At 39.9% G+C, this 16,792-nt stretch overlaps 1 protein-coding gene across 4 annotated transcripts in view; it reads left to right on the top strand.

Annotated features, from left to right (window-relative positions):
• Positions 1-13,566, top strand: part of EFNA5 (ephrin A5) — a 225,442-nt gene extending 211,876 nt beyond the window's left edge. For 2 of the 4 annotated variants that reach the window (XM_082191503.1, XM_082191501.1), the window contains exons 3-5: positions 1,987-2,052; positions 2,456-2,536; positions 9,338-13,566. In XM_082191503.1, the coding sequence (XP_082047629.1) occupies positions 1,987-2,052; positions 2,456-2,536; positions 9,338-9,459 (269 nt within the window). In that variant the 3' untranslated portion in view covers positions 9,460-13,566. The remainder of the gene's footprint in view (positions 1-1,986; positions 2,053-2,455; positions 2,537-9,337) is intronic. The other 2 variants (XM_082191504.1, XM_082191502.1) reach the window with 1 other exon arrangement.
• The last annotated feature ends 3,226 nt before the right edge of the window (positions 13,567-16,792 follow it).

Below are 16,792 nucleotides of genomic sequence, written 5' to 3'. Positions count from 1 at the left end.
CATATAATTACAGTGGTACCTCAGGTTACACACGCTTCAGGTTACATATGCTTCAGGTTACAGACTCCACTAAGCCAGAAATAGTGCTTCAGGTTAAGAACTTTGCTTCAACTTTGCGTGGCGGCAGCAGGAGGCCTCATTAGCTAAAGTGGTGCTTCAGGTTAAGAACAGTTTCAGGTTAAGTACGGACCTCCGGAACGAATTAAGTACTTAACCCGAGGTACCACTGTATTAGCAGTTCATGATTCCTGAAAGCAGATTCGTGATTTGCTGAAAGCAGGGATTTCATAAATGTAGCAGAGTTTCCAGTGTTTAAACGGCATCACAGGATTACCCCCTAGAACCAGTAATGAAGAAATGAAACACTTTTATTGAGGTGAAGAAGGACCACAGTTTTAGTAACTTTATAATCAGAATCTTCAACAGTTAACTGGCTTTTCTTAATACAGGTGACTCCCCACTTATGCGGGGGTTACGTTCCAGCCCCCACCCCACATAAGCAAAATGAGAGTAAGTGGGGAGCCTACTGCAGTACATACAGATTCCGGCCAAACAGCTGTTGAGCGGGGTAGCACAGCAGCAGCAGCAAGAGCTCCCATGTGCCATTTTGGAGCCTGGACCTTTGGCTTACTGGCATCCTGTTCTGACTCTGGGGAAGGTATCCTTGTGAGCTACAAGGATTTTCTAGCTCTCTTTAGCCATTTCAGCTTAGGATTGATTGATTGATTGATTGATTTCCTGGTGCAACGCGTATATGCAGTCGTACGAGAGTCGATTGCGCACAAGTGGGGCCAGATGTCTGTACTACATTCCCAGCCCCAGTGGAAGTAACTATTTGCTCTGTGGCAATTCCACACCATTTTAGTGCAAGCCTCAGCCCAAAGTTCAGGGCAAGTTCATCCTGGCTTTTGCATCTCTTTGCCACAATGCGGACATATTTTACACATATTTGGATCATTGTGTTTCTTGGATACAGAGCTCCTGTGACCTGAACTCCAATCTCAGTGTGTTCCTGCTGTTTGAGGAGAAATACTTTGTCAAGGTCTCCTTCTCACTGTGGCACCTCTCTCTGGAGGGTCGGAGAACTCCTTGTAACAGTGTGGGAGAGAGCATGGGGCGGGGGGAATTCTGGCAGAAGAAGGAGTACAGTGGTACTTTGGGTTACATATGCTTCAGGTTACATACACTTCAGGTTACAGACTCCGCTAACCCAGAAATAGTACCTTGGGTTAAGAACTTTGCTTCAGGATGAGAACACAAAGCGTTCTCCGGTGGCGCGGCGGTAGTGGGAGGCCCCATTAGCTAAAGTGGTGCTTCAGGTTAAGAACAGACCTCTGGAACTAATTAAGTTCTTAACCCAAGGTACCACTGTATATTAAATTCAGCCAGGAAGATGCTCTGCTGGAATAGATTGCAGTCCCTTCTGTGAATGGAAGGAGTTCTTCCATTCATCCAGCCCCATACCAGTAGTTCTTGAAAAATATACTCCGTAGCAGCAGGAAAAAATGATTCCCATTAGAATTTTTAAGTCACTGCAGCTTTCAGGTAGTTATTATTTAGTATGTTAGCATGTGAAAATGATTTTCTGCACCCACCTTACTACATCAAAAGTGGCCATGCAGACTGGCTTTTAGAACGAATTTGTAGAAGCAAGCTGGTTTGCTGTTGTTGTTGTTGTTGCTGCTGCTACTGCTGTTGCTATGGTTGTTGTTGGCCTGGGTCTTATTGGGGTTCAAGGGTAGAGTCTGGTGGGTGGGTTCTGTGGCTTCTTACTTTGCACAGTTGTTACGCCACTCTTTCTTTTGCAAAAAGAGCAGTGGCGTGGCCTTGAAGCTTCAGTTTATTGCTATTCAGACTGCCCCATATCATCTACTTTCTTCCTTTTTTAATGTGCTGCAGATGTGTTATCTTAGGAAAAGAAGAATGTACTACATTATGTCTGTAGGACAAAGAGTAACTATGCTTCCTCCCCCTTCTCTTCAACAGCATCTGCAATCCCTGATAATGGGAGGAGGTCCTGTCTAAAGCTGAAAGTCTTTGTACGGCCTGCAAGTAAGTTATTTAGATCTTGCTTAGAGGGTGGCTTAATAGCACATGCTTTGTTTGGTCTGGTAAACAGCAGTAAAAACTTCTTTTTTTACTCTTGAATCCTGTGTGGTATCTGTTCTATATAGCGGCTTTTTTGTTTTTGTTTTCACCATATCTTTTTATCATTTTTCACAAAGCTTTTACTCTTATTTGTTTCAAGTACACAGCAGTTGCTAACTTGTTGTTTCTTAGACTGTTGTACAAAAAGACAATTATTGTGGCGTTTGGAAGCATGCCACAACTAAGAGATACATACATATAATAGAAATAGAAATCACATAGAGCAACAACAACAACAAAAAGGAAAATGGGGGATTTAAGGGTGTCTCACTAACATATTTGGCTGTTATCTCTATTTTTGTTATAGACAACTGTATGAAAACTATAGGTGTTCATGACCGTGTTTTCGATGTTAACGACAAAGTAGAAAATTCATTAGAACCAGCAGGTTAGTATGCTTAGAGAATCTCTTTTAACAAATGCCTCTATCCTCTGGTGCGTCTGCTTCTCTTCCCTTCTTTCTCTCTGCATAGTTTGCATGGTAAAATGACTCTGCTTTTACTCATTTCCCGCAATGCTAATATTGCTTATGGTGTTTCTCATTTGCTAGTGCTAGTATTCTTGTCCAATGGATGGGAGGCAAAGTATGCTTTTTCCATGACAAATTATTTACTCAAACATGGCATCCCAATTTTTTAAAAATTAGCAGTTCCTCTGTCCCCATTCCCACCCCATTTTTGCAGTAAGTTGCCGCAACACCACTGTATCCATTCAGGACATAAATAATTAAGAGAGGAAACGTGTGTGTGTGTTTATATACTTTCGATATTGTTTACATGTTTACACATCTATGTATTTAGAAGCATTTAAACCAGTGGTTTCCCTGCCCACAACAAGCAATTGACCATAACATCATTGATAGGTCAGTTGTCCAATGGGTGGACAGAATCTTATAAATTTAATAAAGCTACCTTTCCAAAAGTGTCACATTTTGATCTATATGGTAGAACAAATATGCAATAAGTTCTACTGGTTAAAATCAAAATTATTTCAGGCTTTAAAATGAGAACAATGGCTGTATATCATTCTGTACCTTTAAACTAATAGCATATGTGAAAGACTTGTCTACAAGTGTTCATAAAGATCCTTGTGCAAATGAGTATTACTATTCAGGCTGATCTCGATGGGAATATATATGTATGCTTTAAAAGACTGCCTGCAGTACAAATGCTTTCATAAATATGAATAAGATATACATACATTTGGAAGTTTTGCTCTGTAAATTTAGAGTGCAATCTTGTTAATTAAATGCTTTTAAATTTCTTTGATTCAATGGGATTGAGTTAAGCCTAAACAGAACTGTCCCCATTGAAACCAATGTACATAATTATAGCTGGAGCTCATTAAAATATGCATCTCTATAGATGTTTTATGTGTGCATGGATTTATATATGCACTCTGCCAACTAAATATATGTAAACTCTTTTTTTCAAATAATTACTTGCAAACACATTTTTTTTTTTTCAGTTCTGTTTTTATAGTGAAAATATTAAAGAACTTTTGAAAGCTAAACTGTCTACTGAACATGAACGTGCCTGTGGACATTGCTTTTACATGAGAGATTTTAATCATTATCCATTAAATACAGAATCTTAGAGTGAGCCTATATGGCTAGTTGATAATTGTATTTGTATTCTAGGCTGTGGGGTGGAAAATTTATTCTACCATACTTGAGTATACTCTTGCCCTGTAAAAGAAACATAGTCTTATCCTAAGGAACTAGTCCCTATCACAGATAGTTAATGAAGAGGCAACTGTTTGCAAGGGACAACTATTTTGTGCTGTATGTTCTATTACTGATTTGTCTCTAAGAGCCAGTGCAGATATAACACACCGGTCACTTAATCATTGTTAAGAGATTAGAAGTGGCCCATGGAATTGCACATTTTCCTTCCAGCCATTGCTCCTTGCATGTGAATTCTCTGTTGTTGTTTTACCACAGTTGATGCTAACTAGGATATCTCTTAACCATGGTCTGCTAAGCAGCTTCTCCATGTTTAAATCTGATGCTGAAGTCAGCTTTAACCGTGATTAAAGAAGAAAATGGATTTTATACACAAGAAGGAGCTTGGAAAGGCTTAGGTCTGCATTGACTCAAGCGCACAAACAGCTCTATAGTGACACCTAGTAGCAGAGCACAAGCATTGCAACAGAACTTATCAAAAATCACATTCTTTTGAAAGAATATATATTTCCCAAAAACCTCAAAGGAAAAATAATAATATAATCCCCACCCCGCACCACTGTGTCACATTCCTAAATTATTTTAGTAGCTGAAAAGCATATTTGCTGATGCTCTGCGGTTTGTTAAATTTCCTTTTAAGCTCTGCCCCCTCAAATTACAACGTAACGAGCTATGTTCAGTCTGATCAACATATCTACAAATTATGTCTCATTTGTACGAGCTACCACAAGCCTTGATTGGTAGCAAGCATTAGGTCCTACAACCATGTCCTACTATGACACCACAGTAATGTACACACACATTTACCAGTATTGAAACAGATATTATCTTTTTTAAAAGGGTGAATGAAAAGTTATTTATCTTTCACTTTCGAGTGCATTTTAAGGCTCCAAATTCTTCATTGACTGCTGGATATCTAACTGCCACACACCAGACATCACATATGATGTCTGTTGTGTGGCAAGTGGGCATGGGTTAGGAAAAACAGCCTCACAGGCCAAACTGGGGCACATGACAGACCTAATTTTGCCTGGAGGCCAATGGTTCTCTACCCCTGTGCTAGCAGAGAGTAGAAATTCAGTGGGGGGGGGACAGGACTTTTCAGTTGTCTCAATGACTTCATAGAGAAGAATGAGAGAATCAAGCTCCACCTTCCATTATCTGAGCCTTGTTTTTAATCTGAGTTCTCTACACTTTCCATTTTTTCTTAACAGTTTTAAAGTAGCTGAACATGCATTTATCTATCCCTTCAACTTTTGAATATGAGCTAATCCATTGTGAACAATAGGTAGAACCTGAAAGCTTCATTACCACCTCATTCACTCACCAGAGGAGAAAGGACCCCTTGCCATCATTATCCTGACAAATTTGCCGAAGTCTGTTTATCAATGCAGAGTAATTATAGTGCATTTAACTCCTGACACAGGACACAGGTGACATTGGTTTTCATCACGCTGGTATATCAGGGTGTTGCTGTTGTTTCACTCTTACAGCCAAAACCTTTGTGTTGGCCGGCTACTGTCCACCTTATATTTAAAGCATTTATTTAAAAAGACTACTACTTGCACTCACAAATGAGAATTTAAATACTTTTAAAAATGCTTTTATCCTGTTTTAGATGTCATTTTTTCATAATGGAAGTGCCTTCGGCTGGAATTTATCAACTGCTTGAAACTTAAGCATATAGGCGGCCCCAGATGTACTATGGCAGCTGCTCAATTGCAAGGCATTATGATTAAGATACTACGTTAGACACAAATGTGTTATAGCAAAGCAAAATCAAACCAGTTCCAACACACACTTCTCAGTATCGATAGGCAAAATACTTATGCAAAAAGTTCAGTTTCCATAAAAGTCTAGAGCAGTTGTGTCTCATTGTCAGCCTTATGTGTCTCATTGTCAGCCTTATCAGTAAGAATGTTCCTCTTCTGAGCATGAAGACCCTAAAATGCCCAGGAATCTGTTTGGCAGAAGAGCGGCGAAACCATGTTAATGAGTCATTAGCGTGTGGTATCTAAACACAATGCAAAATGTTGGTAGAGAGAAGAAGAGTAGGTGGTGCAGGGAGATGCCTAAATGAAAAGCACATTTACGCTGACGCAGAGGCTTCTTTTGCATGAGAAAGTTTTCATACAATCAAAGCCTTCCTCCCACCTTTGATGACAAGGTAACTCCACCTCTGCATCCCTGTTGCCGGTATAGGGCAACAACAACAACTTTGAAGTTAATGGAGAAGCCACATTGCAGCATGTACAGAGATCTAGAGCAGGGTCAGCTCCCATCCACAGAGTATTTTCACAAGATTACCTGAGAAGATATTTGATCGTAATTCCCAGCTCACTAACAGTTTGCTATTAACATGCTGCTTCATTAACAGGGACAGTCCCACTGAGTTTTGTTGCATGCTGTCTAAACTGTGTACTAACATGCTAGTATTGTAGTGTACGTGTCTGGTTGGTGTGCTCTCCTTTTGTCTTTTACGTGTGGGGTGGGGACAAAGGCAGTTGCCCAGCAGTCAAATTTCTTCTTTTATTCCGCCACCACCACCTTTCCTCCAAAGTAACTTAAACAAAAATTAGTTAAAATCAACCCATTCCAATTAAAATAAGATTTAAAATGAATAAATAAAAATAGGAGCAGCAGCCAATTTAATAACATCAACCAGTAATTATATACAGCAATCTTCCAGGAATTTAATGCCAACTGAAACTTTGGCAACTGAAATTTTATTGCACCCAAAAAATAACATTGTATGGGTTTGAAATGAACCTAAAAAGCTGGCAGCCACGCACCTGACTTCCAAAGTTGGTTGTTCCCACAGTAATAGATGTTTCTTGGGTAACCACCTTGTTTACCTACCCATCATTGCTTAATAATTGGAATTATATCTAATTTATGGTTCTATACATTTTGTACAAAATCATAAATAAGGCGGAAACTGAATAGTTGAAACTCATAATTCACAAAGTAAACATTTTAAATTTTATTTTTAGGGCAGTAATTTCAGAGAGGGTTTACACCAGCGGTTTAATCAACAATAACATGCTACCATTTAAATTCATGGTTTATCTCTGCTTAGCTCTCTAATAAACCATTAAGACAAGACGGGCAACTTGACTTCATTCTGCCTCCTAAAATGTAGGATGTGGCAGTACATTGAAGAAGACATCATCAGCGCTCATTCTCTAGTGTGAATTAGTACTTCTAGGTGCTAGGGATTTCTTGGAGAAGCTTTGAAGCAGATAATCTTGGTGGGCCCATACAATATTAAAAATGTGAGGGCTCCAATAAGACCCCGTAAAAGAACATAAGCACCAGGATGTTTAAAAGGGATTCCATTTGAGTCTGCCCATTCATTAAGTTTACCTGGAGAAAAACTATTCCCCATCCAAGCCAAATCTATGTTGCATTTAGCCAGCATGCAAGAGAGAACCTTCAAGATGGCATCTCTGAGGTTCTGATACTCTCTAGCAAGAGTGAATCTGCCTCTTTTCTGCTACCAGTGGGCGAAGACCTCTCTCTTGCAGCTGACATTTGACCCACTAAGTTTTTAGTTGTTGTTTTTTAATATTCCCATTGTGGTTTTTGTAAATTGTTCTTAATCTTCCCAGTGTGGTTATTTGTAAGTTGTTTCATCTGCCATTCTTATCTTTGTCTTTTACCTGCCATTAATTTTGTATTTTATTATGTTTCTATTGTCTTGTTTTCAGCTTTTTTAAAACAGAAAAGCAGGGCTTAAATGTTCATGATACATCAATAAATAAACTCATGCATCCAGGATCTGTTTTATGACTAAAGTGAGATTTTAAGCACTGGAGTTGAAACCAGTGCCTTGCTTTTGCTAGCTTAATTCAGATGAATCAACAAATGAATGCACTTTGAGTTTTTAAGTAACTTAGGGGTCAGTTCAAAATGTGTTATGTATTTGGATTTTTTTTAGAAAAGTTCTTCTACTATACTAGGGATTTTACTCAGGGATGCAAGTTCATAAAACTTGCTTTAAAAATTTAGCCTGAAGTATCATATACAGTATAGAGAGTGTTTCGAATCTGAAAATTTTTCTGACACCATAAACTGATCCAACTAGTATGTCTGACATATTCAATAAAAATTAACATGAGTAATATTTTCTCTTTTAATAATAGCTGACATGTACCCTGAAATTGCATCTGACTTTTTGTGATATCATTGAGATGTGTTCAAAAGAGAAATATAATATTCTGCTCCACCTGTTTCACTACTAATAGGTATTGGCTTTCTCAAAGTTTTAATGTTGGTTATTTTTCATTAGCTGTAATTCACCAGAAATTGTATTAATTCCATTCTGGTATTCAGCAAAAATCAGTGGTGAAGGTTTTTATCAGCCCTTTACCATTTGTCCATTGCATATAGTGACCCTGATAATGTCAGTATCACTGTCCACATATTTGACAATTAAAGCTATGTTCGTCAGTGAAACTCAATTTGATTTTTTAGACCCACTGAGCTTGTTAATAATAATAATAATAATAATAATTTTATTTATACCCCCAGCCACTCTGGGCAGCTCCCAGCAAAATAGTAAAAACACAATAAAACATCAAACTTTACTAACCAGGGCTGCCTTCAGGTGTTGAGTAACTTAAAGACAGTGTTGTCAATCTAAAGCTTTCAAATAGGCATGCTATGATTCTGGAAAAACAGATTTGCTCATCAGTAGTTTTAGAATTAGAATCACAACTCCATTAGAGTTAATATTACAAACCACAAATTCAGTACACTTAAAAGTTGCAAACACAACTGCATCCTTTACAGGCCTTTTCTGTTTTTATTTCTTTTCTATATGAATAATTACAGGGTTAAAAGCTTCAGTGCAAATAGAAGCTAACTTAGTATAAATCAGTCTTGCTCAGTATCGTCTACACCAGCTTTCCCCAACCTTGGCTCCCCAATCCTTGGTCCTGCTAGCTATGGATGAAGGAAGTTTAAGTCCAACAACATCTGGGGACCCAAGGTTGGAAGAGGCTGGTCTACACCAATTGGCAACAACTGTCCAGGGTTTTAGACAGAAGTCTTTTCTAGTCCTACCTGGATTGAACCTGGGACATAACCCATGCAAAGCCACAAGCTCAGCCACTGCGCTATGACACGTGGATAACTTTCACATAGGCCACCTGAGTTGAAGCACATGCTGATTTGGGGGTAATGCAACTGGGACAGAGATATTAATGCACAAGACTATGCCAGGAATTGAACACATGCCCGGTATTTCAGCTAGCAGCTTTTTGCTCACATTGATATATATATATATATATATAGAGAGAGAGAGAGAGGGAGAGAACTGTATGCTAACTGTGCATCACATGTGTATAAATGATGGGGTGTTGTGGTTTTTAAAGCCCCACACAGAACAAAATCTGATTTTCTGTATTGTACTGAAATGCTGGAGCTGTAATCTCGAGGCTCATTAAAGATGCAATGCTTCATTAGAATTTGTGTGTTCTCCCCCCCCCCCCATTTGAACAGATGATACCGTACATGAGTCTGCTGAGCCGTCCCGTGGTGAGAACGCAGCACAGAGACCGAGGATATCCAGTCGGCTTTTGGCAACCCTCCTGTTCCTCCTGGCAATGCTTTTGACGTTATAGCACATATTATAGTAATCTGTCACAGACAACATCAGGGTCTTGGAACATCAAAGATCCGCTTAATTGCTCATCCCCAGAATGGGACATTATATTGGTTTTGCTGATGTTGGTTTGTTTCCCTTCCCCAATCTCCTCCCCTTCTTCCTCTGCAACCTGAACTGTGAGCAAAAATTGAAGAGGCATAACTAACCCTCTTGCCACTCCCGATCTTCCCCGTGGCTTTCCTTGACCCCTTCTAAAATAAAAGGACTCCAAATGAAAATGCCAAATTTCAATATTGACACTAGTGATTCTTACGTTCTCTGCAGCCTCTCTTAAGATACCGCCTCGGTTAGCTCTCTGGGCCCACCTGTATGTGGAGAAGGAAGAATAGTAGCAGGTGCAGTCATTTGGAAGATAAGGAACTTGTTTGGAAAACCAAGAGGAGTCTTTACTCACTCCGATACAATATTTATGTCTCCTCGTTGAGTGCTGTAAGACGATCATGCAAGGCACTGTATCACCATGTCAGGACTGGAGGGGAGATACTGAGAACAGATATAGCGTAACGCCATTCCCTCCAGGAATTTATCAATGAACAGGCTTTTCATAGGGAAAGAGATACTGTTTTGTATGCAACTGCCTTGAAAGATCATTCACAGTAGAACTTACGCTCCACAACAGACACTCTTGTCATCAGGGGAGAAGAAAGTGGCTACTGAGGAAAGCTAGCACACAAGCAAGGTCAGATAGAGGAAGCTTCGCTGGGGTGTGAGTGCCTCTGGTATCTCTCTAAGTGGATAGTGCACACCAGATTATTTTTCTTTTGAAACAGATCACCATGGTGCTACAATAATTTTTCTTCAAATGCAAAGAGGCATTTTCTGTTCCTTTTTCTTCTTCTTTGTGTGAATAAAGTGACCTTTCCCAAGGCTGATTTACTAGCCGGTAGCCTTCGATACCACTCTTTAAGTGATGGTACATGCTAGGATGATAGCAGCACCGGGTGGAGAAAACATGGTCAGAGATGCAAAATCTCCAGGGTGCTCATGATTTGCCTCCCTTTGAAAGTTTGGCAACCACTGGAGTAAACTCCTGCCAGAAAGGGACCAGGATACTTGTCACAGAGGGCTGTGGGTTAGGGAGAAGGAAAAGGTTAGGAAGAGTGTGTTGAACTCTGGAGTGAACATTGAAGCATTGGTTTTGTAGCTCTCTTCCTTTCCAACACAGTTGAAAAGTGGAAGAAATACCTTTATCAGCAGGAGGATACGTAGGTGGACTCCCAAAGACCTTGAACTAAATATTTTTTTGAAAACCCACTAGAATAGAAAATGCATTATTTAGATATACCAAGTAATTATATATGCTTGTCCTATTTAAAGATGATAAAAGTGGTAAGAGGATTATGGGGTGCTGTCTTGTTTGGTTGGAATCAGGGCTGAACCCTTAGGCACCTGAAAACTACTTTGTTAGGGACTAATAAAAACCATTTACCAGGAAATGCCTTCCTTGTGGGTTTCCATTGGCTTAGGCAGGCGTTGACTTGCAGGAGATTGAGTAGACATCATGGAAGTGATTGTTTTGGAAAGTTGACTTTTACCGCAAACTCTTGAGAACAAAGCCTTACAAGAATGCGCTAGATTCCGCAGGACAACAAAAAGTGTAATTTAATACTAAATCATGATGCAAATGGACAGCATTTTGTGAATGTTTTTTGTTTGTTTGTTTAAGAGAGGAAAGCAGGATGTGTTTTTTAAAAAAGAAAAAAGTTGAAGGATTTCACGATCCAAAAATAGCAGAAAGTAAATTTAGAGCACTCTGGGCTTGCCTGATACCATACAGTATGGGCTGTGTTTGAAAGCACAGAGACGTCTAATACCGCACACTAACAGCCTATGTGGAGAGATGGCACTGTCCTTACATTAAATAAATTTTCTCTCTTCAGTATAATGCACTTGGTGCACATATATCTCAGAAATGGCAGTGCACAGGTAGCTAGCAAGTAATGACCTTGGAGATAGTGAAAAAGTCATGGCTGTGGAGCACACCAGATAATGTCCCTGAGATGGTTCCATGCCAATTGCAAACATGAGTAGTACTGATTTGATGTCCTAAGGATGACTATATCTGTTTTCCATAATTCATCTATAAGTAATGAAAAACTGGACTCACTTCTGTCTCGAGAGCACGCTTTTTTTTAGCAACACAAAGTTTTCACCACAGTGAATTCAGCCCTTTGCTTTGCCACAGTGCACTGCTAACCTAACAAATAAAGGCAGCACTGCCTTACAGCAAAAGTCGCTGACAACTGCTCAACATCCAGCGCAATCCTTGTTGGCAGTAATTTTGCAGGACCTCTGCTTTGGATACTTAATGGCATCAGGCAATCTCAATCATGCCAAATGAGCAACGTCTAAAGGTTTTTTGAATCTCTCTGGTGTGTGTATGCGTGTCGTTTCGACATCTTGAAAAAGATGCCAGTGTGGAAGTTTACAGCAGCCTTTGTCCCCCGGCGTGAAGTCCGATGAGCCAAATTCCGCTACGGCAGCCCCTGAGCCCAGGCAAGTGTGCCCTATGCCACCCCCTCCCAGTTTGCCCGAGGGCTTTGCAAAGGGTAGCGGGGAAATAAGGATTGATCTGTTTGGTGGATACTGTGTATCCTTTAATAGACGACAAGGTAACATTTCGTGTTAGTTTAGAAATAATTGTTTTGTACTGTACTTTCTTGGATGGCAAAGGAAAGACGAGTTAAAACAAACAAAATGCTTTGTTCTTTAAATTCTGTATTATTAGCAGCCTCTGTTGTATATAGTGTTTGATAATAAAGTATTAATTTGATTCTTATGTCTTTTGTAAGTGAGAAAATAAATAGACTTTCATGATATTAAAAATTAAATAAAAGAAAAACGCACCCCCACTGATCATATGACAGAAGCATTCACTGTGGCGACTGAGAACCAAATGGCAAGTAGTCGCAACAAGTCACCATTCAGAACTCACCCATGAAACCCATGCACCCAGACGCTCAAGATTTCACGATGTCAAGACTTGGAGCCGTGCGACATTTGATGCTCGATATTTTGTCCTCAGTGTTAATGTCCTGACGTTGGAGCCCTGTGATGTTTAGGCTTAACCTTCCCCTTTGGGGTTGAGTTAGCATGTTGGTTCTCAATGGCTTTGGGATTCTTATTCTTATTTCTTGCGAGGATGGTTTTCCTTCTGATTCTTTGTCTTTTAAAAAAAATTCTTTTCATGGATGGTTTGTTTCAAAAGGGGCCTTGCCAGCATCACATGTGACGTTTTACAGTGACTGGAGTGCCCTCACACCAAAAAAATAAAGCCAACAAATTTGAGAGGGGCCATATGTAAATAATTTTCTTTCCTGTGTAACCACTGCTGAGGGAAAGAAACAGTAGCTGTTGAGGGAATGTGTTTGGTTGTTTTTTTTTTTTTTAAAAAAACTGATATTTATCAATTGCTTTATCAAAGCAGCGGCTGTGTCAGTTTTGAAAAATATGGAACTCATTCATACTGCCGTCAGATTATGTGTATTCATCAGTCTTACTTCCCAAATGCCCTGCATCAGATGTGTTCTTTTTCCTCCCCATTCTGTAACCCTGGCAAGTTTCTTTTTTTAAATATATCTCTCCCCCCCCACCCTGTTTAAAATTTGGAGCAGTGAATGGGCAAATCTGTTTCTGATTTGGCATTACCAAGTTTTTCCCATGCATTCACCCCTGAGTTTTTCAGATGTGAGACAAATCTCCCTACAATAGACTTGCTGCCATTGTCTGTACAGTTTAATAGATGCTGGCATGTTGGAGGTTACCCATGAGTCTACAAAATCCGTTTTCCATACTTACTCTTGACACCCTATTGAAGCCACTCATTGTGTGTCCTTCTGGGTATGAAAGTCCAGCTCAGTGTGGTCCTGTGCTTGTACTGCCCTGCTTTTGCAGTTTCTTTGCACTTATTCATTGAGTGCTGTTCTTGAAATGCTTACATTATATGAACTTAACAGAAATTGTAAAAATGAAACAAACAAACCCATAAGATCTGTATTTGTATATACACGTGTCCGTACAATTATATCTGAATAAAAAAAATTAAAGATTTTCATCATTTTAATGGATTCTTTCAGGCTATATTTTTGTTTGCTGAGTGACATCTTTGTTTCAGGGCCAGCTGTCCTCCAGCCTATAAATGTTTTCGGGCAGCGGAAAGCTGCAAGGAATACAGCACTTCACAGCTGCGAAACAGTTACAATGCACTTTCTGCTTGGGCTAAATGGCTGGAGCCATAGCTGCCAGGATCCGGCCAGATCTGTACCTTGGCTACTGTCACATTCTCTGCTCTTCCCTCCCACTTCCAATCCAGTCATCTATTTAATTATAAACTTTCTGGTGTGACAATGCATACTATTGTCTAGGTCATGGGGGAGGCTCGCCAGATGTTGCGGGACTACAACTCCCATCAACTTGGACCACTGGCCATGCTGGCTGGAACTGATGGGGCAGACTAAGAACATCTGGAAAATCATAGGTTCCCCACTCCTATCCTAGATGCTGGTGGTAAAAATCCATCTAGATGTTCTCTGTCCAGTTTTCCTCCCCCCAGTGTTGAGCACTTGGTATAAAGCACCATATTCTTCGTACCATGGAATGGTGTGGTCTAAGGGACTGCAAACAGGGCAGACAACACATGGCTCCCCTTTACCCATAGTGCCCTTGGGTTCTGCAAGCTTCAAAAGTGGTCTTGAGGAAAATTCCCAGCGCATCTGCAGACATGGCCTCCGTATTCTCTTCAACTCATCCTCCAAGTGAATTCTGAATGCTGAACTATCCCTCAAAGATCAGTTCAGCTTGGGTAGCTGTGTACATCTCCGCAACATGCAAGTACACAACATGCTAGTGCAGAGTGGTACCTTTTCACATCCATTTTTAATCAAAACAAAATAAGAGTTTTGGAATGTTTGGCATTTAAAAAAACAAACAAACTTTGAGGAGTTAACCTGACTGGAGGCTCATGGGAAATGAGGACTGACACAAGGGTTCCAGTACCAGTTGTGACGAAGATGAAGGAATTGCCTCCCATCATTCACCACTCCACCAGCAATTGTTACATATCCTTCACCACCGCTAGGGCAAGTTCCTGAAGACCTTGATATGCTGGAATTGGGAAATGGATTGCGAAGGATCTGAAGGGTGTGTAAGAACTTCACCTGAAAAATAAGGTTGAAAGGGTGACACACAGAAAAGGCAGCTGATACACACACTCTGCATTTCAAAATACAAGGTTTAATTACACCCGTGTTAGCGTTAACCGCCATGAAAGCTTTTTATTACATTTAATTGGTTGACAGGGCAGCAAGTACTAATTATAACTTGCTGTGACTTCTCTTTACAAATTAGGAGTGACAGCTTAGTGAGAAGAGGAAGAGAGGCGTATGCATGTTTAACACAAAAGTACTGGTGTGCTGAACCTTTGTCTCTGGAAGTGTGAATGTAAGATTATAAATGACACATGTTTGGTTTGTCTTAACATAATAGCCCCAAATTATACTGCGAGTTTCACAATTACTGGTCATTGCTCTGCAGGCACTGCCTGGGTGGAGAATGGACTTTGAATTCTGGATGGAGGATGGTATTAGTAGTTTTCACTCTCATCTTTTCCGTTCCTCTGTCTCCAGTGAGACCTCCAACATTTCTGTTCCCACGTGGCTAAAAGAGGCCTTGTAGGATCTAGTGCCTTGATTATAAGGGATAATCCTAAGCATTATTTGCTTGGAAGTAAACTGAGCTCCCCCTTTTTTAAAAATTGAACTTGCTTCCAACCAAGAGTGCTTAGAATTGCAGTCCAATGTTTGAAAGTTGAGATGAGGTGGAGGAACTAAGTTGCTTGGTTGATATAGAAGAATCAAGCAAACTAAAAGAATGTGTGCAGTATTGAACCTTTTTGTCAATGGCAATCGCAGATGTTCAAATTGTGTAGACTTAATATAAAACGAGGGCCTCAGAATTGTGTCAGGCCCCACTCCCTGATGTATGTACATTTACTCTCCTGAATGTCTGCATAGCTCCCTATGTGTACCTTTGAACACATGTTGATCATATTCTGATATTCAGCTGAATGCACATAGGTCCCTCATGCAATCTGAATTTCTGCATAGGGCTATTACTGTGAGTGCATAAAAAACAAAAAATCTTCAGAAAACAAAACCCTTTGTCTGGGTTCACTGCTCTTCCCCCTGCAGCACTCAGGTCTTTTTTGCCCAGTGTGAAGGAGCAGTCAAATGATCTTCCAGCTGCAGTTTGAAAACCTTCTCCCAACTGCTATTTTTCTCCTAGGGTGTTGTTGACTGCAAATAGCAGCTTTGCAGGGCAAATACCAGCTTTGGATTGGGTGATTTTTCTTTTAGTAGGAAGCTGGTGTTGCTTTTTCCTCAGAATATAAGTGGTCAGTTTAAGATCACTTTTATAAGAAGGAAGAATGATGATGCCATTTGGACTGGTGTTTGCAAGAGCTAGTGCTTAATGGATGATAAAGATTGTGCTGGAACCAGAATCCTAGGTAATATAGGCCTTTAAAAAAATAGAGCTTCAGATGACCACAACTTGCCTTGTAAGGAGAAAAGTAGAGTACTATTGTGAGGTACTTCCAATGATATGTCCCTAATCAAAGCACTGGCAGAAACCAATCTTCCAGTTACGCATGCAGATGTCTGGACATTTTGATTACTGCAACTATTGGTTATGATAATATGCACGGTGTATTTCAGTGTTTAGTGCTTAATGCACTAGGACTGTAGTTTCATTTAGGATTTGGTAAGAAAAATCAAAGCTTCATTGGCATTTCACGAAAAGAAGCTCGATCTGTTTTCTTCTCCTGTGAAAGTACCGTCTCTAATTCTGTCACTCATAATCTTTGCAGAGGAATACTGTACGCCAGGCGACTTCTGCAGTCAATAATGCACTTTATAACATCCCGTTTTTCCTGTGATGATTATCCAAGTGAGTTCTGGTTGTCACCTGCCTGCACAAGAATGCCTGTCAATTCTGACAAGAAAACAAGAGGAAAAACAAGAAACAAGCTAGGTACATTATTGCAGTAATAAAAAGGCTACGCTGGCTACTTTTACGTACCCCCTTCTGAGGTTGATGATGAAGACTTCATTCTGTTTACAATTAGATCTCCAGTTTCTTTCATGTTATTCAACTAAAAGAAAAAGGTGAGTTTTAAAGTAATAATATGCTTGAGTAAATAGTTCTCTATGCTTTGTTTGTATTTTACTTTATGTATTCTGCATAGCTGTTTTGTACACATTCATAAAACTACCTTGGGGTGGGCATTCTTC

The sequence above is a fragment of the Podarcis vaucheri genome (genome assembly GCF_965113315.1).
Source record: "Podarcis vaucheri genome assembly, chromosome: 11".
NCBI classification, from domain to species: domain Eukaryota; kingdom Metazoa; phylum Chordata; class Lepidosauria; order Squamata; family Lacertidae; genus Podarcis; species Podarcis vaucheri.
Note: the sequence above shows the minus strand (reverse complement) of the source record. Positions and strands in the feature narration are given on the sequence as shown.